Source organism: Nomascus leucogenys, chromosome X (assembly GCF_006542625.1).
Source record: "Nomascus leucogenys isolate Asia chromosome X, Asia_NLE_v1, whole genome shotgun sequence".
Classification (NCBI taxonomy): Eukaryota; Metazoa; Chordata; class Mammalia; order Primates; family Hylobatidae; genus Nomascus; species Nomascus leucogenys.
The window spans coordinates 38919489-38946823 of NC_044406.1; the positions used below are offsets into that span (position 1 = coordinate 38919489).

The following is a 27335-nucleotide window of genomic DNA, read 5'->3' on the forward strand; positions in this document are numbered from 1 at the left end:
GTCCAACTCCCCACGTTTCCACCCCTTCGCACAGTTACATAGTTAATTTCCCTTTGTTTTTCCTTTATCTCGACGGATACTTCTCTGCCTGAGCTATCGTTTCCTGCCTTCTCCCCCAAGCCCAGCTCTAGGGACTCTGCACCCCCTCCCAAAGGCAAGAGAGCGCTCCTGCATAATTGGGCTGTGATATCCGGACCGAAGTCGTTTTTTGTTTTATTTTTACTAAATGCGAATGAGGAAAACGAATTCCTTTGGCTCCCCACGCCCCGCTCACTCTAAGCCCGAGGAAAGGTTTGACGCACTATAAATTAAAAGATGAATCACTGATAATACGCATGCGCCAGAGGGGAAGGCGTGGGAAGCCCTTTGCTACCTGGCTGGGTCTGCTGCGGGCGCCAGGAGGAGGAGGGGCCTCCTCAGCCTCGCCCTGCCATTGGCTAGGATGATCCGCATTGGTCTGACGCAACGTCTCTGCGGCCTGGCGGAGCTCGCCCCCCACCCGCCAAACCCCCGCAACTAGCATGTTGCAGAATACTGCGTAGGCCAGGCGGCTACGTGTGGGCCTGAGAGAAACTGACCGCTGGGGCCGGGGCACCAGGCTAAACAAAAGACTCGAAGCGGCACTTTGAACTTGCTCAGAACTTTATTGGGATTAACAGGGTCCACGGGGAGAGGCGAGCCTTCTGGGGGAGGGGAACAAGAATACCGCAAAGAATACCGCAATGGCGAAGCGGCCTTGCATAGACACCGAGGCGGGCTAGCGGCGCGGCGGGAAGAAGAGAGGGATGGAGAAAGAACTTGGGAGAGGAGGGTGGCAGCAGCGCCTCCAAGGGCACTGCGCGGCTGTGACGAAGGCCACAGCGGCCCTCCCCGCTTCGGGGGTCAGGGTGTCCACTCCACACAGCACAGGGAGAGGGGCTGGGGCCACAACGGACTGGGAGAAGGTGGGTAGAGGGGCCCTGACCAAGGCATCACAATAAATACAGTTAGCAGCACACAGAAGCCTGCGGGGGCAGAGGGCCAAAAGAAGGGGACTAGCCCCCTTTCCCTCCCCCCAAAATAAGAACTCTGCAATGACTAAACCATAAAAATAAACTTTAAACCCGTGTACGAAGTCGGTCACCCCCCAGAAGTGCAATGTGGGGCCGCGTGGCCCTAGCTGAGGAGGAGGGCAAATGGGATAGGGGGTGGGGGATACAGAGAGATGATCCCCAAAAGGGGAAGACCCTTATCCGGTTTTCCCCCTCTTCCCCGGATTGGCCCAACCGTTTGGGACCTGAAGCACATCCTCCAGGTCAGAGTCGTCCGAATCTTCCCCTTCTTCCCAGACATCTTCACTTCCTTCCTCCTCATAGTTTCCTTCCTCATAGATGTCCTCAGCTTGCTCCATGCCTGCATAGGGGAGAAGCAAGGGGAAATGGAGGAAGGCAGTTAGATGAGCAGATAGGTGTCACTCTAAAAGGGAACAGAGCCCATAGCCAGGGCTTTTAGAGGCCTGGGACAACTTGCCAAGCGCCTCTGCTTGGAACAAACAGCCAAGAGTGTGTGTGGGTGTACTCAAACAAGCCCACAGAATGAGGGAGTTGGAGGGAGGCAGGAAGGCAGTGTGGGCTCCCTGCCTCTGTCCAATCAAAACTGATACATCTCTGATAGTAGCTTTTTCTCCCCCTTGTACTCGTCAATGTGTCTCTCTTCCTGAGCTCTGACCTCAGCTGAATAAACCTATTCATCTCCAGGCAGCTTCCTCGCTCCTTTCCCCCAGTCTGACCCAAACAGGCCCCAGTCTGTGTTCTTCAACCCAATTCCCGACCCCCACTCCCACCCTCAGGGCTGGGCAGATAGCTCTGCCTCCCCTTCTCTGAGAGAAGAGATGCCATCAGGTGGGAGGGGAAGAGGACTGAGAATCCCTGTTTCCCTCTCCTATCTGAACATGTCTAGATTGAGGCTCCACATTCATTCAATACCTCTTCCCTTAGTGCCCTGGCCTTTCCGTCAATGGAAGTTTGCCAGGGACCCCATGGCCAAAAAAACCCTAAGAGTGGTTGACTTTGCTGCCCTTCCACCTCCCATCTGAGTACTTCTCAGCACCTTTATAATTCTGGTGTTACTCTCAGAGCCTTTAAGGCTAATGTGACTCTACAAGAGGGTATTACTATATGCAGTACTTGTCCAACACATAAGACCACTGAAACCTTTTGTAGGAAGCAGCTTTCAGATCTGGTGATCCTCAGGACGTAATTTTGGAAACCCTGCCCAACCTAAGATGCATTTTCACCCTTCCAGGTCCTTGTTCAGATGATCCACTCCACGGAGAATGCTCCATAATGCTCCTCAGTGTGAATGCAGCCTCCAATTCAAATGTCACCTTTTTCCTCTAGCTCTCCTCCGCCACCCCTCCCCCCCACCGCCACCCCCCCCCGCCCGCCGATTCTTGAGGTAGAACTGGCTGCACCCTTTTCTGGGCTCAGAGAGCACACTGTTCACTTCATGCTCTGCTCCCAACACAAGCCTGGGAATGCGCCAAAGGCCAAGGCCGGGTACAGACTGTGCTGAAATGCACTGTTTTGCCACTCCCCCACCTCGATGTGAAGTGTCCTTTTTAGTTTTCCACCCACTGTCTCCTATCTCTGTGTACTCTTCATCTTTTGCTGTTACAACCATCTACCCGTCACCTAGAACTAAAATGATTTTTTGGGGTTTTGTTACGTTTTTAAGTTAAATGTTCACTGGACTTCCTTTGTTCAAAAAGTTGCTCAGAATGCTTTTTCTTTCCTCCATAAAAGCAGATTGTGTTCATGCCTTGATACCCTGTCCTTGGCCAGGCTTGCTCTGAGAAAAGAAAAGAGGGAAGACAAGGGTGGGGGGGGGGTTAGCTCACCTTCCTCAATGCCCTCTTCCACTGATTCGTCTGAGATGATCTCTATCACGTCCTCGTAGTCAGCCTGATCCTTGTCAAAGTCTTCAATAACTTTTTCATAGTAGTCAATGTCTCTGTCGTCATCATCGCTGCCTTCATTGTCACCTTCATTGCCATCATCATCACTGCCCTCATTGTCACCTTCGTTGCCATCATTGTCTTCATCATCACTGGCCTCATCTGCTTCATTATCACTGTCGCTGCTGTCCTGGTTGTTGCCATGGCTGCCCCAGAAGCCACCTTTGAAGAAGTTGTTGCCGTAAGTGTTCTTGTTGTTGTCAGGGTTCTCTTCATTGTCATCAGTGTTCTTGTTATTGTCTTCAGGATTCTCATTGTTGTCCTCTGCACTCTCATTGTTGTCAGTGGTTTCGTTGTCATCAGCACTCTCATTGTTATCAGTGGTCTCGTTGTTGGGGACCTCATTGTGGTCAGGGCTCTCACTGTCGCAGATGTTCTCATTGATGTCAGTTATCTCGTTGTCAGTGGTCTCAAAGTAGTCGGTGGTCTCCATGAAGTCAGAGATCTTGATGTCATGAATTGTCTCATCAATGTCTGAGATCTCGCTGAAAATGTCTTCCACTGCATAATAGTCAGGGGCGTCTTCCATGATCACCACCTCACATCTGCCCCTGGTTTTACTGTAGGGAAGGCTGTGGCTGAGTATGGGGTTGGTGGAGGAGGTGTACCCATAGCACTCAAAAGTGGGAAGTAACTGGGGAAGCAGTAGGCTATAAGGGATCCCAGGGATGGGGAAAGGGTGGGTAAAGTCCCACTTCTGCCCCTGACTGTGTAACCTCAAGCCATTTCTGGGCATGATTTCCCATTTGTAAAACATATTCCACTGTGATTATCTCAAAGGTCCCTTTTTGGCTCCATAAATCCTGTGTTACACTAGTCTTTTCCCCATCCCCAACAAACCACGTCTCAGCCACCAAACCCCCATTACCGTTTCTTCATTTCTTGCTTCTTTCTCTTTATCCTGGAGCCCCTTTCTCTCAGGTAGTAGCGTAGAGGGTTAACCCACAGATCATTCTTGATAATCTGTTGAAAAAGGGGAGAAGGGATAAGACAGCCATTAGTACAAGCTCCAGATCCTACTCTTAATTCCCCACGCACCCAGGAACAAGCCTAGCAAGGCCTTCTCTGGTGATGCCAGAAAGGGCCCCACCTCAGCAATCCTGTCAGCCTCTGGGAGGCTATGGTTTGAGAACCAGCTGAAGAAGCTGTGGCTCGCATCCTGGTTCCCGTGACGGCGGGCCTGGGGTTCCTGGCCCCGGTGCCAGCGGATTGGGGTTGAGTGAGACACCAGCCGGCCTAGGGAGAGAGAAGGCTATGGGGATGGGAAAAAACAAGGACAGATTGGTGGGGGGGACATGGATTTACTCTGGGACTGCCTCTTACCTGAACGGTTACGCTGGAACTCCTTGACAATCACCATGTTTGTGAAGTAGGGGTTTGTCTGGAAGTACAGCTTCATTTTGTAGCCCATGGAGATATGTCTGAGATCCTGTACCTGCTCCAGGTGGGGGTGATGGTGGAATCTGTCTCCCCCCCCCGCCGCAAAAACCACGGCCCTTCCCACCCACCTCCCCTCACCTCCAAGAACCAGATTCGTGCCCAGTCCTACTAAAAAATGTCTCTCTGGCCTGACCTGCAGATTGGTCAAGTAGCGGAAAATGTCTTCATCACGTCGGTTGATCAAAATTGAAATTCTGGGGTGGTTGAGGAACTGATGAGTGGAGCAGTTTAGGTCAAGGATTGACTATTCCGTGAAAGGGAGGGAGGGAAGGCCAGGGAGGGCACAGTAAGAGAGGCTGGAGCAGGATTCCTTCTGTGTTTATGTGGTGTGTATGAAGCAAGTGACTCATGGGACATAACCCATACTCATTCCCACGATAAACCTCTATGTTAGGTGGCCCTGCAGGGTGCTGACAATCTATGTGCATGTGGTATATGTCACTGGGTGCTGAAGGCTTGTGTTCACAAAATGCACATGTCTGGGGGCTGAAGGGCCATGTCCAAGTGATGCTGTATCTGATTGCTGAGAGCCTATGGTCACATGTTGTTGTATGTATGGATGTTGAAGGTCCATGTCCACATGATGTGTGAATGGCTCTGATGGCTTGTGGTCAAGTGATGCCATGTGTCTACATGTGAGGACCTGTGGTCAAATAATACTGTGTCTAGGAGCTGAGGTCCTATGTCCAAATGATATTGTATGCCTGGGTGCTAAGGGCCTCTTACCATGTGCTGTTTCGTATGAGGGTGCTAAGGGTCTGTATCCACATAATTCTATTAGGATGTTAGACTCATGTTCCTAACATGTTACATGTATGTATATGTGCCTACTCTCCTCTTTCCTTCATTGAACTCCTTTTTTCTATACCTAGACACTCCCTCTCTTGACCTTTCAGGGGCTCCAGCCCCTCTCTAGCCCCTTTCCCTCCAATGCCAGGCACTCCAGCCAGGATTGGGGTCTCCTAGTATCTTAAGCAGAGATCTAGGTTTACAGAGCCCTGTATGGCTCAAGCACCCTTTCTGGGCAGTTTCTGTGCTGTGTGCCATTCCCCTCCCTCTTCAAGGTCTCTGAGTCAGTTCATCTTCTACGTGCCCCTCCCCTCCTCCTTTCACCATCTCTGGTCAAATTTTTTTGCTGTGTGCCCCTTTACTACCCTCCCCCTTTTTATCATCTGTGATCCTTTTTTTAATGCTATGTTCCTCCTCTTGCCCCTTTCCCATCTGTGGTCCAGTTTTTATGCCCGCCCCGGCCCCCCCCATCATCTCCAGTCCAGCTTCCCAGCTTCTCTGCTGTTTTGCCCTCCTCCTTCCATCCCTCTTCCACCCAGTCTAGTCCGTCTTCCGATAGGGGGCTCATGCCCACTTCTGGCTCTCCTCCACCCGCTTTACCTTTTCTGTCCCTCCCCCACCTTCCCCTTTCCTGTCACGGGCTTCTGACCCATGGAGTATCGATTAGAAGGATACTGCTTTGACCCAGAAGCCTGGGATATGCTGGATGATGAGGTCTCTGCGCTCCAGGAAGGGTCTTCGCATCTGGATGAACTTGCGCTTGAGACGCAGGAAGGCCTTGCCTGCCTTGATGTTCACCGCCTCCAGATCCAGCTGAATATCCTCCAGTGCCTGCAGGATGCTCTCCATCCTCTCGGCATTTCTCTCTCTGCTTTCCCTCTTCACCTTCCTCTGCTTCCTCCTCCGCCGCCGCCGCCGCCTCCTGCTGCTCCTCATACTCTCCTGCTCATCCTCATCCTCATCCTCCACTATGATAATCGCCTCTTCCTTGCTCTTCGGGTCAACTAATCTCTGGGGCCCCCACCCCACTGCGCTACAGGTTTCTAGGGCCCCCTCTCCACCAAAACTGCTCGACTGTACAACCTGAAAATCGATTTCCAGGCTCCCCCCCGAGGCCTCAGGAGTGGGGAGTGCTTCCAGGCTCTCCGTGGGCGGGGGCGCCTCCCCATACCCTGACTCGATGGTAGAATCCCAGCCGGGACACTCAGCACCGAGCGTGAAGTATGCGCGGATACCCCCCTCCTCGAGAATGACATAGGGAGGCGGCGGGGGCAGCGCGGGGCCCAGTCCCACCCCCCTCATATCGGCCAGCACCTGTGCCGCCTCCGTTTCCTCCTGGAGCCTCGGGCGCTGCTGGGGTGGAGGCAGCGGCAGTCGGAGGAGCGGCGGCGGCGGCGGCGGCGGCGGCGGCGGCGGCGGGGGCGGGTCGCGCTGTGGAGACTCGGAGCTGCTCAGGCGGCGGGTCTTGGCCGGAGGCCCCTCATCTGGGCGGTCCATGGCGACCGCGCTCGTACAGCTCAGGGGACTCGCACTCGCCCCTTCGCTTTTAGCCGCGTCGCTGCCGCTAGTCGCACCGGGAAGCAGAGCTGTGGAGACTCACGCAACCAGCTCTCCTCACCACCTCGCTCTGGCGTTCCCTCCCACAGCGCCCGCTCTACTCCCTCAGCGCCAATCGCCGAGGCCCCGCCCACTCCTGACGCACGGGTCCGCTCGGCCTGGCCATTGGCTGCCGGCCGCCGCGGCGGCGATCGCGCTCCCGCGACCCCTGCCCGCTCTCACGCAATCTGCTTGCCAACACCACACATCATCAGTTTCCGATTGGCTCCCCTCGGGCCCGCCAATCAACGGGCTGACTCCCCCAGCGACGGGAGGGAAACTGCAGGGCGATTGGCTGCGAGGAAAGCTGGGGAAGAAGCCCCTCTCCCTCACCCTCTCAGCGTTTTATCCAATGGGAAAAGTACCAGTGGTTCTGAAGACCAAAAAACGAGACGAAAAACAAACGCAGGCGCTGAGCAGGATGTGCTCACACGAAATTGGAAGAGCCTCGTTATCGTTCCCCCCGCCCCCCTCCCCTCAGCAACTACGCACTTTAAAAATCTGCCCCTTCCCCCATTTCCTTCAGCTCCTTCCCCCACCCCCGCTTCTGGTCCTTCCCCCATCCCGGCTCCTGCCCCTTCCCCATCCCAGCTCCTGCCCCTTCTCCCACCCCCGCTTCTGCCCCTTCTCCCATCCCCCACTGCTGCCCCTTTTTCCATCCCCGCTTCTGTCCCTTCCCCCACCCTCCATTTCTGCCCCTTCCCCCATCCCCCACTTCGGCCTCTTCCCCACCCCCCCCCCGCTTCTGCCCCTTCCCTCACCCCCCCTTCTGCCCCTCCCGCATTCCCTACTTCTGACCCCCATCCCCCAACTCTGTCCCTTCCCTCACCCCCACTTCTGCCCCTTCCCCCAACCCCCCACCCCCCCGCTTCTGTCCCTTCCCTCGCCCCCCCACCCCCGCTTCTGCCCCTCCCACCCTCCGCTTCTGCTTCTGCCCTTTCCCCCATCCCCCATCCCCCAATTTCTGCCCCTTACCTCACACACCCCCCCCTTCTGCTTCTTCCCCTACCTTCCACTTCTGCCCCTTCCCCCACCCCCCACGTTTGCCCCCTGGGTGAACTCTGCTGTCGCTCCACGGGGGCTCGGGCTGCCCTACCGCCTGCGCTTGCAATTTAGGCACCCAGGGTGTTTGGTTTGGGGGCCAGGTTTTGACGTGGCGTTTTCCATCTCCACAAAATGGCTCTACAAATAATAATCACACACATAAAAAAGTAACTTCCTCTGCGTCATAAAAATGATTGTGATTCAGCTCATTTGCTAGAATTTTCTAGCACTTTCTGTCTCTTCATTTCCCCCCCTTTCCATCGTTTCCTCTCCCTTTCCCCAGTGTATGCTGTATTTTAAGATTTTTCTTTTTAAACCAGAGATGGATGGTCTTTTCTGAGGCATGGTGGTGGAGGGCTGGCTTTGGTGCTGGGATTCACATCATGGGTGTGCCCCTCATTTTGTAACCTTAACCAAATCACTGCCCCTCTCTGAGCTTCAGTTTTCTCTCCCCTAAATTAGGCATCCCTAAAGAGAGGTGTAGGTAACTGCCCATTGCAGCCTTGTCGCGGAGCAGAGAGGAAACCTAGGGATCCATCATCAGGGGAGTGGATAAGAAAAATGTGATATATGTTTTAGATGGACCACTAGAATGAATTAGATCTATATACAGCAACATGGCTGGATCTTTCAAAGACAGAATGTTGAGTGAAAAAAGAAACAGAACAAGATTTATAGTACAATACTGTTTATGTAAATTAAAACACAGCAATACCATACATTTTTCACAGATACACATATATGTAAATAAACACATGAACGGTGGATTGAAAGGACGTACGTTAAATACACAAGAGTGGGTGCCTATGTAGGGGGCGGGGAGGATGGGATCAGGAATGGGTGATGAAGGGGACAAAACTGAAGAAAAAAAATAAAAGGGCCTCACATGGACCAACGATGATATAGTGTGCCAAGAACTGAGGAGTACGGTCAACTCAATTCTGTGCACCTGAGAGAATAACTAGATAGTAAATTAACTGTCTAGGGAGCAGTCTGGCTGGGTAGACTCCTGGGTTTGGGTTTTTTTTCCCCCATGACATCCCTCCCTCTAAATTTGGTCAAAGCTGACCAAAGTCCCAGCTGCATACAGTGGCCCCTAGGAAGGGCTCCCATCCCAGACTGAGCAGTCCCTCCAGAAGCCATTACTTTGTAGGGGGCATTTCCTAACCCCATCAGTTTCCCTCACATTGGATCCTCAATTCCCAGTCCCCATTCTCCATGGTGGTCCAATTTTAGGAACACCTTGTTTGAGTTTGGGAAGGAGACTGAGACGGGGTTCAGGTGGGGCTACAGGCTTTGTGAGGAGATGAGGTTCTCAAGTACCCTGGTGGCCCCAGCCCTCCCGTGCTCAGGGCCTGGGCCAAGGAAGGCCCATCTTGTGAGATGGGAGTCTACCCTCTTGCTACCTACATATGTAGTTTCCAAGATCCGTCTCTTGAACACTCTACTTCCTATCGCGGGCACATACTCTAGTTTGTCTCCTCTCAACTGTGGTGTGTGTGTGTGTGTGTGTGTGTGTGTATGTGCGTGCATGCATGCACGTGCTGTATCTGTCCCCATAATACAGGCATTTGTTTACGTGTGTGCACTGGGCAAGTTTTCCTCAGGAGTGCCTCCCCACACAAAGTCACACAGACACACACTATCACTCAATCATGTCTCACCACATGTGGTCAGACAGGACACATGCGCGCACGCGCACACACACACACACACACAGAAAGAGAAAACATCCAATATAGCATTGTTCATTTCAGTTTTTCCATTTACAAAATCCAATGGTGAATCCAGGCAGTTAGAAAAAAGAAATGGAGGAAAACCCTCCTGAATGTACCCTATGTACCCCCCACCCCTTGGTCTTCCCACCCCACCCCCTCGGAAAGGCACCCCCATCACTATCGCTGAGAGAACAGGCTCCCCCACTCCCGGCCTCTCAGCCACTCTGGCCTGCCTTTCCAGGGCCACTCCGCAGCCAGGCTCATTAATGTCTCTCCTGCCTAGAGTGCCCTCCCCATTCTGTATGGGTCAGGCTTCCCCAGTTCTGGGGCTCTCTTGGGCTAGGGAGGGAGTTTAGGACAGGGACTTCTATAAAGAAGGGAAAGGGGGATGGATAAATACAGATTCCGGCCCCACAGGAAGTGAGAAGGGGACAGAGCGCCTGGGTAAGACCAGGGCAAGGAGTGCCAGCTTGGCTCACCACTCCACAGAACAGGCCTCGAAGTAAGCCCAGAGTGGACTCCACCCCCGGGAGGGAGGCTTGGATCTCCCGCCTGGAGAATCTGACTGCAGTCTGCTCCACTTTGGGTGTAGGTAAGGGTGGGGGAAGGAAGGGGAAGGAGGGTTGTTGGGAAGAAGGATGTTTGGGGCTCAGGGCCCAGTCAGCCAAGGGCTACTAAGGAGGGGCTTGAGGCCCCTGAGGCTTGAGGGGGACAAAAAGAGGTCAGATAGGAACGGACTCAAGTCCACAGTGCCTTGGAGTTTGTACCACTATTGGTTACCAAGGCCCCAAACAAATTTTCGTCTTCAGAAGAGTAGGGTGAACCCAAGAGACAATTCTGGGGTTGAAATCGGCTCTGACCCAAGTCTCTGTGGTCCAGCTACTCTGGAGAGTTCAGCTCCCTCCCTACACTTTCCTGGTGGGCTGCTCCTGCCTGTATGGCACCCACATCAGTCCTAGTGGGGCTGCAGTGGATTTCCACCCTCAGGAAGAAGAGTTGGGGGCTGGGGATGCTGAAGGCAGCGTGAGAGAATGTGACCAAGTGTGGGTCTCTTCAGTTCGAGGAGTTCAGCTCACATGCTACTCTTCACCTAACCTGGGCCCATCCTTGGGGCCCTTCTCCCTACTCCCTTGACTTCTCCAACAGATGCACAAGAACCATTTGGGAGGTCTGGACATGGTGGGGAGGGAGAAGAGACTGGGCTTGGGGCAAGGGTTGGCCTAAAACAACATTGCACATGACATAGTAATTAAACATCCCTGCTCCCTGGGAACCCAGCACCCCCTTTGGTCCCTCTTGTCAGCAGCCTTGGACCACTTTCTCCCTAAACATCCAGGCCTTGCTAAAGGACTTGGAAGGGGAGGGTGCATGGGAGCAGAGGGGGCAAAAAAGCTCTGGAAGTCTATTTTACAGGACAAATTTCCCCCTTCTGGACAGTGTCAGAAGGAGAGACATTAAAGTAAGAAAGCCTGTCTCCTCAGCTGTTAGTAGAAAAACCTGCATTCTCAGTGTTCTTTTCTTTTTCTGAATTGTCACTTCTGAGAGAGAGAGAGAGAGAGAGAAAGAAAGAGAGAATGAGATTGTAGAAGTGGAGAAGGAGGCAGCGGAGACAGGCCCCACAAAACTAAATATGCCTCTTTCCCAGTCCCTCGCCTAGTCCTCCATCCTTGGGAGGTGTTGGCAAAGGTGCCTAGATTACAGGTGGTTCGAGGGGCTGGGGCTGGAGCTCAGAAAGGAGGACTCCTGTATGGGCCCCTACCCCTCCCTTGCTGTTGGCCCCATCACAGTGGCCATGACCTTCTCTCTGCCTGTCTGCCTACCAGCCTGCTTCACATGACACAGTAGGGTTCTCTGGGAGCTGGGGCACCTCCTGTGCCCCAGCAGGGGGCGTGAGTCCTCAGGCACTTCTTGAGGTCCTTGTTGAGCAGGAAGCAGACAATCGGATTGACGGCAGCCTGGGCGAAGCTCATCCAAACAGCAGTGGCCAGGTAGCGGTGGGGCACAGCACAGGCTTTCACAAACACTCGCCAGTAGCAGGCCACGATGTAGGGTGACCAGAGGAGCAGAAAGAGCAGTGTGATCGCGTAGAACATGCGGCCCAGCTGCTTTTCACCCTTGACCTCGTCCATGCCCAGTAGCCGCCGGCTGGCTGCATGCCCATTCTGCCGGATACCCAGCAGGGTTGGTGGCATGGGCCCACGGCCAAAGCCGGCGATCCAGTTGGCAGCAGCCTGGCCGGTGGCCCCGGGACCATGGAATGTCCAGTTCTGGCTGATGGCTGGCACCATCTGCACTGGCTTCATCTTGCGGTGACGATACTCGAAGAGGAGCAGCTTGCCATAGACAGCATGTGTAGCTGCCATGAGCACAGCCAACATAAGCATGAAGCCCAGTGTGTCATTGGCCTTGAAGTAGCGATGCTCAAAGATGCACTGGTCCTCCTCCCGAATAAACTTGTAGGTGCCCACGTCAAAGACAGGTGGGAAGGCCATGGCCACAGACAGGGTCCAGGCCATGCAGATGACAGCTGCGCATGTCCAGAGTGTCATGCGCTTGGCGTAGAAGCGGTGGTGGGCGATGGCCATGTAGCGGGTGACGCTGATGCAGAACAGCATGAAGGCCGCATGGAAGCAAAAGAGCACGGCCATAAAGGCCACAATCTTGCAGCTGAGTGCACTGAAGGTCCATGAAGAGCCATGGCGCACAGAAGCCAGCACAAAGGGGAAGCAGACGGCAGAGCGTATGCCATCAGCCAGGCACAAGTCCAGCAGGAAGTAGTAAGGAGCCTTGTGCAGGGCACGCTCCTTGAGCACCAGCAGGGACAAGATGGCATTACCCGCCAGGCTCACGCACATAATCAGTCCCAGCAGTACCAGCTTCACATAAGCCGATGCGGACGGTGGGGACAGAGCGCCGCTCACCTCCTCAGGCTCTCCGGTGGTGTTGGCCATACTGAGGGTCAGGGGCTACTGCCAACCCTAGGGGGTCAGCCAGTCCGGTACTCGATGGACCCGGGGGGGCTCCATGAGTTGTCCTGCTACATTGCACCTGCAAATGGGAATGAGCGGGGGAGACACAGACACAGAGAGACAGAGAGATGAGGGCAAGAGAGAGACAGAGAGGGAGAAAAACACAACAGGCGCACAGAGACAAAGTGGGAAAGAGAGAGAGATAGAACAAAGAGATAGAAAAGTGGCCACCGATATAAATGGATTGAGATTGACACAGAAATGGAGGGGATGAGAAAGAGCGAGGAGAGAGAAAGAGAGGGGAGAGAGAGACAGACAGACGGGAGACCATGAGAAACAGAGGGAAAGGAAAGATGAGGAAGAAACAGAAAGGGCAGGGTTAGTGTGTCTACGAGCCCTCCCCAATTATGCCCTGGCTGGTGCCAGGCCCTGCCCCAGGGCCACTCCTGTTCCTACCTGCTCCTTGTCAGGTGAGGATGCTGCATTTCTTTGGATGTCTTTGGTTACCTGTTTCCTCCATTGGTGGATCTGTGGGGCAGGGATGTTGGTGCAGCTCTTCTTCCCCTTTGCAAAGCTCTAAGGTTGTGTTCAGACTTTTTTTTTACTGCCACCCATAGTAAAAAAATACATTTTACATCACAACCCGCTACACATGCATGCACACACACACACAGCTCAACCAAAAGTTTCACAAAACAGTACTGAACCTGTATGCAATGTACCCCATTCATTTTTATTCTCTTTCATGTGTTCTTAAAATGCTGGTACCACTCACTTAATAGATTTCTTTATTCATGATGAGGAATGTGTTTAGTATGCTAGAGGAACAGCAGGAAGATGAGTGAGGCAGGAACGGTAAGAGCAAGGGAGACAGTGGTGGAAGGTGAAGTCGCAGAGGTGCCTTGGGGCCAGATTGGGTAGGGTTGTGGGCCACGATGGGGACTTTGGTTTTTATTTTAGGTGAGGAGGCGAGTATGTGTGAATATAAACATGTAGGTATGCTTGTGCATATTCATTCATACACTGAAAAAATATTTATCAAGGATCTGTGTGCCAGGCATTGTTCTAGGTATTGGGGATACAGCTGTGAACTACACAGATAAAGATCCCGGCCCTTGTGGAACTGACATTCTAGATAACAAAGAAGAGACACGGGTGAAGTATATATGTCAGATGATGACAAGTTCCTAGGAATAAACATAAAGGAGGGAAGGAAGATAGGAAGTGCTAGGGGTGGGGAAGATGCTGCAGTTTTAGATGAGGTGGACAGGGGAGGCTTCACAGAGGAGGTGTCATCTGAGCACAGACCTAAGGGAGGTGAGAGAGTGAGTCATGCGGATATCTCGGGGAAGAGAAGTCCAGGCAGGGGGAACAGCCAGAGCAAAGGCCCTGAGGTGGGACTCTACATGGCATATTTGAGGAAGAGCAAGGAAGCCACTGTGGGTGGAACACAGTGAGTCAGGGGAATGTGGTGGCAGGCGAGGTCAGAAAGGTGGTGAGGTCAGATCAGGGAGGCTGTGGCGAGAACTTTTTCCTCTGAATGAGATGGGAGTCACAGGAGGATTCTGAGCAGAGGCCACATGTGGTACGATCTAGGATGGAACAGAATCCTGCTTGCCGTTGTGAAGAGCAGGGGTCATGTGGGGTGCAGATAAAAGTAGGGAGACTACTCAGAGGCCCCTGCAGCAATCCAGGTGACAGATAATGCCCCCTCCATGCCACTCTCCCTATTTTGCTTCCTACAATTTCTCTCTTCTAACACACTATATATTTTTATATATATATGTAAAATTATATATATATATATATATATATAAAATTTACTTTTAAATTTTAGTTTATTGCCTGCCTTGTCCTATCAGAATGAAAGCTCCACGAAGGCAGGAGTTAAAGACTCACTGACTCTCCTCTGAAAGAACACTACGTAGCCCATCATGGTAGGCTCTCAGTGACAATATATCAAATGAATTGATTGAGGGATTAAATGGGCTGGGTCTGTGGGTCAGAGAGGGCGCCCTGGAGACATCCAGGCAGGATTAGCTACAACAGCAGCCTGGGGGTACATCTGGCGGTGAGAGCAGCGCAGCAAAGCTGCAGGAAAGAGGAGAGCTCCGGGAGTGTGGGGATGTGACCAGGTAACAGCACAGGTCCCAGAGGGAAGGCAGTGAGGCAATTGGGCAGAAACTGGGGAAACTCAGGATGATTGTTGGGGCTGGGCTGGGATTAGTGGGTGAAACTTGAGTGGATGTCTTCCTACTCCTTCCCTCCCAGGAAAAGTCTCCCCTCTGCATGGTTTTCCAGTTCAATCCAGCCTGGCCTGCCACAGCCACCTGGGGCCCGGCTTTTTTTTTTTTTTTTTTTTTTTTTAGACAGAGTCTCGCTCTGTTGCCCAGGCTGGAGTGAAGTGGCACAATCTCAGTTCACTGCAACCTCCGCCTCCCGGATTCAAGTCATTCTCGTGCCTCAGCCTCCCGAGTAGCCGGCATTACAAGCATACGCGCCACCATGCCTGGCTAATTTTTGTATTTTCAGTAGAGACAGGGTTTTGTCATGTTGGCCAGGCTGGTCTCCAACTTGTAACCTCAAATGATTCGCCCGCCTTGGCCTCCCAAATTGTTGGGATTACAGGCATGAGCCACTGCGCCCGAGCCAGGCTTTTTGATGGCACCCTGAAATCTCAGAGCCCATGACAGGAGGCCAAACTAGCACTTAGAAAGTGCTAGGGCAGGGGCTGAGCAGAAATGGGGTTGGTGGGCTCCCTTTCAGCCCTTCAAGGCCTGACAGCCCCCTCAGACTGTGGAACAGCCCGCAGCTGGGTGAATGTAAACACACACACAATCTCCCTCTCTCTCTCTCTCTGTTTCTCTTTCTTTCTTTCTTTCTTTCTTTCTTTCTCCTTTACCTTGAGGGGAGGCAGAGGGAAAGGGATAGAGACAGACAGAGACTGAATGTAAGAGAGAGGCCAGAGAGACACAGAGAGAGAGAAGGAGAGAGAGGTGTGTGTGACAGACAGACGGAGACATAGGAGGGAGAAAGAGACAGAGAGAGAAACAGAGAAAGGGGAGAGATCCTTACATACAGAGAGGAAGAGAGAGCCAGAAAGGGGAAGAAGGGTAAAAATGAGAGTGAGAAAAAAGAGACAGAGACACACACAGAAACCAGCATGCCAGACAGAAGGGAGAGAAATAGAGAGAGAGCAAGAGAGAGAGAGACAGCAAGAGAGAGAAAAGGAGAGCAGGGAGAGGGAGAGGGCTAACGCCAGGAAAAAGAGAGACGGGGTGGGGTGGGGCAGAGATAAGAGAGGAGAGCTGGAGAGAGAGAGAGAGACAGAAATAAAGATGGAGATAGAGAGGGAGACACGGAGAGCCACGCTAAGACCGAGAAGGTGGATAATGCGTAGCCCTGAATCTCAGTGAAAACAAAAGCTAAAGATAAAACAAAACCCCCTACATCCCCCCCCCCCCAAACAATAGCAGCAAACAAACAAAACCCTGGGAAAGCTCGGGACATTTTACAAACAAGTGAGGAGAGGGTTTCCTCCGCAGACTGGCAGCCGCAGCCCGGGCCCAGCTGAGGCTCAAGACGCGTGCAAACACAGAACACACGCACACCTGCTCGAGCCCAGACACGTGCACACCCCCTCCCCCCATAAACGGTCTACTGCTGTGGACACCCTCAGACAGCAACCCGCTCTTGCATGAGGAACGCGTGCACACGCATGCAACACACATACACACACACACACTCACACATACGCACACGCACTCACACACATACGCACACACGCACACGGAGGCAGAGGCACATCTCGTACTCTGCCGCGTTCACACAGGTACACAGTGTACCCTCTCCGAGCGCCAGCGCTTCGTCCTCAACAAAGGCGTTACTGCCCTCTAGGGGACATTTTGGAAATTTGTGTAGGAGCATTTTTGATGGCCACAGTGCTGGGGTGTGGGGTGTCCTTCTGACATTTAGGAGTCGGGGAGGATGTTGGCCATCCAGTAATATGGGGGACAGTCCCACGCAGCCAACATGTCCCGCATTCTCTAGGACTTTGGACTTTTAAGTAAGTGAACCTAGAATCTATTTCACAGATAAACACCATTTTTTTCTCTTGATTTTAACATACCCCGAATTATCCAGGAACGTGGCTGTCATGTAAGCAAAGAGGAGGCTGCGCTTTGGTTTGGGATGAGCTTTCTTTAGAGTTGTTGACTATTTTAGAAAATCTCACCTCCAAGGCCTGTGCCTGTCATTTTCCTGCACGTCCTGCCTCTGATGTTTCCCCTTCTCTTTTTTTTTTTTTTTTTGAGACGGAGTCTCCCTCTGTCGCCCAGGCTGGAGTGCAGTGGCGCGATCTCGGCTCACTGCAAGCTCCGCCTCCCGGGTTCCCGCCATTCTCCTGCCTCAGCCTCTCCGAGTAGCTGGGACTACAGGCGCCCGCCACCACGCCCGGCTAATTTTTTTTGTATTTTTAGTAGAGACGGGGTTTCACCGTGGTCTGGATCTCCTGACCTCGTGATCCGCCCGCCTCGGCCTCCCAAAGTGCTGGGATTACAAGCGTGAGCCACCGCGCCCAGCCAATGTTTCCCCTTCTCTTAAATCCATAGTTACCCAGTATAAGACATTGGGGGCCAGGCACGGCGGCTCACGCCTGTAATCCCAGCACTTTGGGAAGCGGAGGTGGGCGGATCACCTGAGGCAGGGTGTTCGAGACCAGCCTGACCAACATGGAGAAACCCCGTCTCTACTAAAAATAAAAAAATACAAAATTAACAGGGCGTGGTGGTGCATGCCTGTAATCCCAGCTACTGGGGAGGCTGAGGCAGGAGAATCACTTGAACCCAGGAGGCGGAGGTTGCAGTGAGCCGAGATAGTGCCATTGCACTCCAGCCTGGGTAACAAGAGTGAAACTCCATCTTAAAAAAAAATTACATATGTAGAGAGATTATATTACCTAAGAACTTCATTTCCAGACAGTAAAAGGGTGTTACAAAATATCTGTTACGTAGAAGAGGGCACTGGGTATGAGAGGGCTGAGAGTTGTTGAGGTACACACAAGCAAACTTACCCACATATACTTTCATTCACACAGACATATATATACTCATTGACCCAATATAGCTGATTATCCAAATCCTCCCACATATTCAGACACAACACAGATATACACAAAGTTGTATATTAATATTGTCACATATATAAACACTGTCACGATATTAACACTCACATTCAAAGTTACTTACATATGCCAGCAGGCTGACATGCACTTGAACCCTACCGTGTGTGTATACACACACACATACACACACAGGTATAGTACACAGAATCCCCCTCAGAGACCTATAGATATATATGCACTGAGAAAAGAGCAGGCAAGTAAAAAACTGCTCACATATACACACACATGCTCTAACACAAAGAGATTCAAACTCTCACATAGATTAGGTGTGCTCACCAACACAAATATGTATATCCTGGTATATGTACACACACACACCCATTCACATATACACTCCCATCCACGAACAGACTTATAACAGCTCCAACACACACACACAGAGGCACACTCATACACTTTAGCAATACGCAAACAAACACAAAGATAAAAATTGCATATCGTACGTGTACAGACACACAAAGACAAGTACACATGGGCAAACATGTGTACACATATAAACTTGCTCACACACAGATACACTTAACTGGCATACACATCCTGCAAGAGGTATACCCCTGGAGCCAAACCTGCTCATGTGCAGAGACCAGCTAACTCTTGCACTTGTAAGTGGACAAACGAGCAGAGCTGCCCAGCTGGTAGGCTCCTGCCACAGCAGAGGGCTAGAGCAAGAATGGCTCCAGAGCAACCATGTGCAAAGAGAGGTGGCAACTGTTTTCATCACTTCCCATTGAAGTGATTATTACTTTGCTAGTTGTTTATCATCAGTGAGGTTTTGGGGTTTGGCCTATACCTATGTGGACAATGTTTGTTTTTGTTTTCTTTTCTGTTTTATTTTTTTTTAAGAGACAAGGTCGGCTGGGCGCGGTGGCTCACGCCTGTAATCCTAACACTCTGGGAGGCTGAGGCGGGAGGATCACTTGAGGCCAGGAGTTGGAGACCAGCCCGGCTAACATGGTGAAACCCTGTCTCTAGTAAAAATACAAAAATTAGCTGGGCGTAGTGGTGCATGCCTGTAATCCCAGCTACTCCAGAGGCCGAGGCAGGAGAATCGCTTGAACCCGGGAGGTGGAGATTGCAGTGAGTGAGCTGAGATCATGACACTGCACTCCAGCTTGGGTGACAGAGTGAGACTCTGTCTCAAAAAAAAAAAAAAAAAAAAAAGAGACAAGGTCTCACTCAGTCACCCAGGCTGGAGTGCAGTGGTGTAATCATAGCTCACTGCAGCCTCAAACTCCTGGGCTCGAACAATCCTTCTGCCTCAGGCCCCCAAGATGCTGGGATTACAAGCCTGAGCCATCACGCCTAGCCTTCATCTTTGAAAATATTTATTTATTTATTTATTTATTTATTTATTTATTTATTTATACAGGGTCTCGCTCTGTCACCCAGGCTGGAGTGCAGTGGCATGAACCTCAACCTCCTAGGCTCAAGCAATCCTCCTACCTCAGCCTCCAGAGTAGCTGGGACTACAGGGATGTGCCACCATGCCCGGCTAATTTTTTAAGTTTTTTTTTTTTTTTTTTTTTTTTTTTTTTTTTTTTTTTGTAGAGATGCAGTCTCACTATGTTGCCCAGGCTAGTCTCAAATTCTTGGGCTCAAGAAGTCCTCCTGCCTCAGCCTCCCAAAGTCTTGGGATTACAGGCATGAACCATTGCACCCCGCCTGTTTTTCTTTTAATTTGATTTTCTTCTTATTTTTCCTCAAGTTTTTTTCTTCTACAAAAATAGGAGGGCTGTCTCATCACCAAGAAACAGAGAAAAAATAGAAGCGTTGTATGATTGTTGCTATGTGGACTATTATATAGTATTAGGTGTTTCTAAAGAGAATAGTATTATTTTATTTTTATGATTGTTACTTCTTTATAAAAAACATTTTATTATAGAACATTTCAAACATTAAAAAATAAAGAGAATAGTGTAATGAACCTCAGTGGATCCATGGCCCAGACTCACCAATGACCAACTCATAGCTAGTCTCATTCTGCCTATAACCCTACCCACTTCCCTCACTCCCAGTATTCTGAAGCATATTATATCATTTCATCCTTAAGTATTTCAGTATCTACTCCTAAAAGGTCAGGACTCTTTTAAAAATATTACAACAATATCATTTTTATCATTTCTTGGTTTATTGATTGATTTACTTGTGATTGGTATTTGATACTAAAAATTAACCAAATCTGATTCTTGGTGGGATTTCATACTTACTATCTTTTGTTTTTACATAAAAATATTTGTCAATAAATGAATGAAGCCCAACAACAGCTTAATTGAGTTGCTTTATGACTTTGTTTCAGAGTGCTGCTTTCTTTTTTTTTTTTTTTGAGATGGAGTCTCACTCTGTCACCCAGGCTGGAGTGCAGTGGCGTGATCTCGGCTCACTGCAAGCTCTGCCTCTCAGGTTCATGCCATTCTCCCGCCTCAGCCTCCTGAGTAGCTGGGACTACAGGCACCTGCCACCGTGCCCGGCTAATTTTTTGTATTTTAGTAGAGACGGGGTTTCACCGTGTTAGCCAGGATGGTCTTGATCTCCTGACCTCATGATCCGCCTGCCTCGACCTCCCAAAGTGCTGGAATTACAGGTGTGAGCCACCGCGCCTGGCCCCCATTTTTCTTCTTGATGCTCACATTGTTCATCCTTGGCCAGTGGGAACCACTTCAAGTTTATTTTTTTGTTATTTTTAGATTTTTATTATGGAAAATTTTATATGCAAAAGTAAAATACTACAGTGCTCCCTCATATAGCCATCACCAGTTTTAACAACAGTCAGCTGCTGGCCAAACTTGTTTAATGTGCACCCCCACACAGTTCCTTTGGTTCACAGTTTTTCAGGCCGTACAAGAAACATGGTGCTGGTATCTGCAAGTTTGATTTCTTTTTTTTTTTTTTTTTTTGACACGGAGTCTCGCTCAGTCGCCCAGGCTGGAGTACAGTGGTGTGATCTCGGCTCACTGCAAGCTCTGCCTCCTGGGTTCATGCCATTCTCCTGCCTCAGCCTCCCGAGTAGCTGAGACTACAGGCGCCCGCCACTACGCCCGGCTAAATTTTTTTGTATTTTTAATAGAGACGGGGTTTCACCGTGTTAGCCTGGATGGTCTCGATCTCCTGACCTTGTGATCCGCCCACCTCAGCCTCCCAAAGTGCTGGGACTACAGGCGTGAGCCACCGCGCCCGGCCAGAGTGTTGCTTTCTTAAGAATGCAGAGAAAAATCAGTTTTCAGAACTCACAGAGGTCTGCTGACCCCTTCAATAGAAAGATTTGGAATTTTTAAAGCATCTGGCAGTGCAAATTGAGAAACTGGGATCTTTTATGAGATGGGTTAGAATATTTTTAGCTGGAGCTCAACCAGCTAGTGACAGGGTTGCATAATTAACAAGTAAAGCTAAGATAATAATTATGAGGTAAAAGAAACATTGCAACATTTCTTTGTGAATGCTTCTCATTTTTCACATTTTTTTTTGAGTCTGGCTCTGTTGCCCAGGCTGGAGTGCAGTAGTGCAATCTCGGCTCACTGCAACCTCCGCCTCCCGGGTTCAAGCGATTCTCCTGCCTCTGCCTCCCGAGTAGCTGGGACTACAGGCGCACACTGCCATGCCCAGCTAATTTTTTTTTGTATTTTTAGTAGAGACGGGGTTTCACTGTGTTGCCCAGGCTGGTTTCGAACTCCTGAGCTCAGGCACAGATTTTATGTTTACTGGCTTCAACAAATGGCTTTTTTTGCACACAAATAAAGTTACATAAAAATGTTAAAGACACTAAAGAATAGAGTGGAGAGTACTGACAGAGTTTATGGATTCGAAGCAAAACTTCAACTTAGGAGATGTGAAGTCAAGTATGGTTCCCTGGGTGATGTTTACTTGGTGTTGCAATTTGAATACTAAAGAAGACTTATTAGGGTAAGTAGAGCAATGTCTGCATTTACTTAGGGGAAAAGCTTAATCATTATTTTAAGATACACAAAATGACAATTTTCTGTTGCATTCAATTTGTGAGCATTTATTTATTTATTTATTTATTTATTTATTTATTTATTTTGGAAACAGGGTCTTACTCTGTCACCCAGGCTGGAGTGCAGTGAGGTGATCATGGCTCACTGCAGCCTCAACCTCCCAGGCTCAAGCAATCCTCCCACTTCAGCCTCCTGAGTAGCTGGGATCACAGGCACATGCCACCATGCCTGGCTAATTTTTGTATTTTTGGTAGAGACGAGGTTTCGTCATGTTGCCCAGGTTGGTCTCAAACTCCTGGGCTCGAGAAATCCTCCCACTTCAGCTTCCCAAAGTGCTGGGATTACAGGCATGAGCCACCGCACCTGGCCTGCATTTGTTATAAGAAATTTCATATTTGATTGAAAGAAAATAAAGAGATGCTAGATTTAAAAAAGAATCCCCCCTTTGAAGCACAAAATTCAAACACTACAAATTATCCAAATTTTGAATATTTGTCGAGAAACGAGTTTTAACCCTCTAAAAAATACTCTTTGACCATTTGCTGCAACCTACTTAGGCTAGCAATTTCCTGTTGATGGTGACTACCAAAAGATAGAAAAGATCATGAAGCTATTTCAAGCACAAAACCTTAGTCTCTGCCTGGCCATGACAATGGCCTGGCCTCTATAAAAGGGAGGTGGAAAAGGAAGGCACGAATAAGCAGTTGTTCCATTTCTTAAGAAAGGTGGGTATGGTGTGAAAGCACCAGCCATACTCAACACTAGACACTGCACCTGATGCTTCTGAGAAACCAAAATGTTATCTGATGACCCCAAAGCTTGTGTTTTTTAGGTCAGCTCTGCTGACCTGTAGAATCATGCAGCTACATTTCATACATTCAAGCTAATTACTGAGGACATGAGGTCAAACATCGGGTTGTGCCTGAACAATCTCCATGGAATGTGTCTTACCTTCAACAACATACTTTCCAAGATCAAAAGGTGGCAGGTCACAATAGAAGTTTATATCTGTATCAAAACTACCAATTGTTATTTACTCATTTCGTTTGTTTGGTGTTTCACCAAGAAACACAATAACTTGATGTAGAAGATCTATGCTCAGCACCAGTGGATTTGCCAAATCAAGATTAAAATGACCATAAATGAATCAAATGACCATAAAATAAATCAAACCACTTATGACTTGATCAGAAGTGGGCATGGATGTTGACCACTACAAATTCACATTAGTGAATTTAAAAGTTATGGTCTGCTGTGGTTTGAATGTGTCCCCTAAAGTTCATGTGTTAAAAAGTTAATCCCCAATGCAACAGTGTTGACTGGTGGGACCTTTAAGAAGTAATGAGGTTATGAGGACTCTTCCCTCATACATGGATTAATGCTGTTATCACAGGAGTGGGTTGGTTATCACAGAAATGTGTTCCTGATAAAAGGATGAGTTCTACCCACTTCCCTTCTCTTTTTGTCACGTGCACATGCTCTCTTGCCCTTTTGCCTTCCACCATGGGATGATGCAGCAAGAAGGCTCTCACCAGATGTAGCCACATGATCTTGGACAGCCCAGCCTCCAGAATGATAAGAAATAAAATAAAATCTCTGTTGCTTTTTTTTTTTTTTTTTTTGAGACAGAGTCTTGTTCTGTCACCCAGGCTGGAGTGCAGTGGCGTGATCTAGGCTTGCTGCAACCTCTGTCTCCCGGGTTCAAGTGATTTTTGTGCCTCAGCCTCCCAAGTAGCTGGGACTACAGGGGCCTGCCACCAGGATGCCCGGCTAATTTTTGTATTTTTAGTAGAGATGCAGTTTCACCATGTTGGCCAGGCTAGTCTTGAACTCCTGACCTCAAGCAATCCTTCCGCCTTGGCCTACCAAAGCACTGGGATTACATATGTGAGCCACTGCGCCTGGCCTAAAATCTCCGTTCTTTACAAATTACCCAGTCTCAAATATTCTGTTATAGTAGCGCAAAATGGACTAAGAAGATTGGTGCCAAGAATGGGGTTGTTGCTATAATGCCTGAAAATGTGGAAGTAGCTTTGGAACTGGGTAATGGGTAGAGGTTGAAAGAATATGGAGGAGCAGGCTAGAAAAAGCCTGTAATGTCATTAATAGACGGTTAAGGGTGATTTTGGGCGAGGCCTCAGAAGAAGACAAGTGCTATAGGGAGAGCCTAAGCCTCCTTAGGGATTACTTAAGTGGCCATGATCAGTTCTGATTTCATGTGTTAAAAATGTAATCGCCAAGTGGTTCTGATCATGACCACTTAAGTAATCCTTAAGGAGATTTAGGCTCCTTAGCTTTATTTCTAATCCCATGATCAGAAATATGGATGGTAAAGGCCATTTTGATGAGGTCTCCGATGGAAATGAGAAATAAGGTATTGGAAACAGGAATAAAAGCCACCTTTGCTATATGCGTGCAAAGATTTGGCAGAATCGTGTTCGTGTCCTAGGACTTTGTGGAAGGCAGAATTTAAGAGTCATAAACTAGCATATATAGCAGAAAAAATACCTAAGCAGCAAAGTATTTGAGATGCTGCATGACTACTTTTGGCTATGTACAGCAAAATGAGAGAAAAATGATTTAAAGACAGAATTTATAATTAAAAGAGAAGCAGAACAGAAAGATTTGGAAAACTCTCAGCTTGACTATGTAAAAAATACAAAAGCGTGTTGGGGAGAGAATACTAACGGTGTGACCAAGAGACTGCTAAAGAGACTAATATGGGTAGAAGGAAGCCAGATTCTATTCAGAGGCCTTTGAGGCAAGCTAGGCTCTTGAGGGCAAGGTTTCTAGAGAGGTACCCCTAGGACTTCAGCATTTGCTGCCCTGTGCCACCTTGGGACTCTACTCCTTCAATTCTGGAGCAGTACCCCTTGGCTGCCCCTGCTGTGGCTCAAGCAGGCCCAAGTGCAGCTCGACTTGCTGCTCCAGAAAGTATAACCTGTAAACCTTGGTGGTGTCCACATGGTGCTAATTCTGTAGGCACACAGAATGCACGAGTTGTGGAACCATGGCTTCCTTTGTCTAGATTTCAAAGAATTTCATGGACAGCCTGGGGAACCAGGCAGAGCCTTGTCATAGGGATGGAGCCACTGCAGAGGGCCCCCACTAAGGCAACACTTAGTGGAACTGTGGGAGTGGGGCTGTCCCAAGACCACAGAACTACAGGACTACGAATGTGCAACTCCAGCCTGGGAAGGCTGGAAGCATGAGACTTCAACCCATGAGAGCTGCTGGGTGGACTGAGCCCAGCAAAGCCACAGGGGCAGGGCTGCTCAAGACCTTGGGGGCCCAGCCCAGCTCTAGTGTGCCCAAGATGCAAGACGCAGAGTCAAAGATCATTCTCCAGCTTTAAGACTTAATGTTGGCTGGGCACGGTAATCCCAGCAGTTTGAGAGGCTGAGGCGGGTGGATCGCTTGAGCCCAGGAGTTCAAGACCAGCCTGGGCAACATGGCCAAATCCCACCTCTACAAAAACTTGGGGGGCTGAGGTGAGAGGATCGCTTGAGCCCAGGAGGTTGAGGCTGCAGTGGGCTGTGACACTGTGATCACATCATTGTACTCCAGCCTGGGTGACAGAGAGGGAGACCTTAACTCAACAAAAGAAAAAAAAAAAAAAAAAAAAAAAAAAAAAAAGAAGACAAAATTCGTTTTTTTTTTTTCTGTTGGATTTTGGACTTACTTGGGACCAGTTACCCCTTTCTTCTTGCCTGTTTCTCCCTTTTGGAATAGGAATGTCTATCCTATGCCTGTCCCACCATTGTATTTTGGAAGAACGTAATTTGCTATTTTCATAGGCTAACATCTGGAGAGAAATTTGCCTCAGGATGAATTGCACCTGGAGTCTCTCCTGTCTGATTCAAATGGGACTCTGGACTTGGGAATTTTGAGTTGCTGCTGGAACGAATCAAGACTTTGGGGCTATTGGGATGGAATGAATCTATTTTAGACGTGAGAAGGACATGGATTTTGGGAGTCAAGGAAGAATGCTATAGCTTGAATGTGTCCTCCGAAGTTCATGTGTTGGAAACCTAATCCCCAATGCAGCAGTATTGAGAAGTGAGACCTTTAAGAAGTAATGAGGTAATGAGGAATCTGCCCTCATAAACAGATTAATCCTGTTTTCATGGGAGTGGGTTTCTATCGTAGGAAGGGTTCCTGATAAATAGATGAGTTCGGCTCCCTTCCCTTCTCTTCTCTTCTCTTCTCTTCTCTTCTCTTCTCTTCTCTTCTCTTCTCTTCTCTTCTTTCTCTTCTCTTCTTTCTCTTCTCTTCTCTCTGTTCTCTTCTCTTCTCTCTGTTCTCTTCTCTCTCTTCTCTCCTCTCCTCTCCTCTCCTCTCCTCTCCTCTCCTCTCCTCTCCTCTCCTCTTTCTCTTCTCTTCTCTTCTCTCTCTCTCATGCAAAAGCGTGTTCTCTTGCCTTTCTGCCCTTCACTATGGGAAGACGCAGGAAGGAAGCCCTTGCTAGATGCATGCCCCTCATCCTTGGACTTCCTAGCCTCTAGAACTGTAAGAAAGAAATCTCTGCTTGTTAAAAATTACCCAGTCTCAAGTATTCTGTTAGAGCAGCACAAAACAGACTAAGACATGTTTCTAGAAGTGAGCTCAAGTGTGTCATAAAAAAATGAAAAGATTTCATTTGAAAGTTGTACACAAATTCAATATTTAATAACTCTCCTCAAATTCTGCATTTTAATTTTCTTCTCATAATTGTATAATATGAGGAAAATGTAAGAAATTCCTTTTCACTCAACTCTAGTACCCCAACCCTCTTCAGTTCACTCCAGTGTGCCATAAAATATTTCACTTTCTCTGTGTCCCAGGTTGTGAATGCCCTAACACATTTACATCTAGTCACATTACATAGAAACACTAGCACATACAGACAGATATGTGCACATGGGGACATGTGTACATGGAAATTCAATTTGCACTCACATTCAGACCAGCCGATAAGCACAATGAGACACTCATATACAGACACACAAACATCCCCCATCAACTGCGCGGAAACAGCTAGGCATGCATGTAGATACCCACACACCAGCAAATAGCTCAAAGATACACACGCATACAATACACAGATATAACTATATAACTGCCTTTCTTTCTTTCTTTCTTTTTTTTTGAGATGGAGTCTCGCTCTGTCACCCAGGCTGGAGTGCAGTGGCGCGATGTCGGCTCACTACAAGCTCTGCCTCCTGGGTTCACGCCATTCTCCTGCCTCAGCCTCCCCAGTAGCTGGGATTACAGGCACCCGCCACCACGCCCGGCTAATTTTTGTTGTGTTTTTTAGTAGAGACAGGGTTTCACCATGTTAGCCAGGGTGGTCTCGATCTCCTGGCCTGATGTACAAAATGGTATACGGTTAGCCTCAAAAAGGGAGTAAAAATGATAATATAATAATAATACAGGCCTACAGTCTCAGACTGTACAGACACTTCCAGAGGAGGATGGTGACATTTTTACTCCCTTTTTGAGGCTAACCGTATACCATTTTGTACATCAGCTATGCACAGCCAGAGACGGGTAAGGGGCGCGGGGCAGGGGCGAAGGGCTGTAGGGGTGCCCCCACCAGAAATTTCTAACTTTTTGTTAATAATTAATCCCCTTCCCACTGTGGTTTCTGTTGTCTTTTTTTTTTTTTTTTTT

General features: G+C 49.3%; 2 protein-coding genes across 3 annotated transcripts in view; both read right to left on the minus strand.

Annotated features, from left to right (window-relative positions):
* Positions 1 to 624: 624 nt before the first annotated feature.
* On the minus strand, positions 625 to 7260 carry TSPYL2 (TSPY like 2). Its single transcript, XM_003276294.4, has 7 exons — positions 5900 to 7260; positions 4569 to 4646; positions 4319 to 4430; positions 4086 to 4231; positions 3864 to 3958; positions 2879 to 3555; positions 625 to 1392 (listed from the first exon to the last, which is right to left on the minus strand). The coding sequence occupies exons 1-7, from the start codon at positions 6719 to 6721 to the stop codon at positions 1229 to 1231; spliced, it is 2094 nt and encodes a 697-aa protein (XP_003276342.1). The 5' UTR covers positions 6722 to 7260; the 3' UTR covers positions 625 to 1228.
* A 1275-nt stretch (positions 7261 to 8535) lies between these two features.
* GPR173 (G protein-coupled receptor 173) overlaps positions 8536 to 27335 on the minus strand; it is a 30773-nt gene continuing 11973 nt past the window's right edge. The window contains exons 1-2 of one of the 2 annotated variants that reach the window (XM_030807164.1): positions 13008 to 14915; positions 8536 to 12630 (exon numbers count right to left, since the gene is read on the minus strand). In XM_030807164.1, coding sequence (XP_030663024.1) covers positions 11412 to 12533 — 1122 coding nt within the window. In that variant the 5' untranslated portion in view covers positions 12534 to 12630; positions 13008 to 14915 and the 3' untranslated portion in view covers positions 8536 to 11411. Of the gene's footprint in view, positions 12631 to 13007; positions 14916 to 27335 lie in introns of those variants that run through there. The other variant, XM_030807163.1, reaches the window with a different exon arrangement.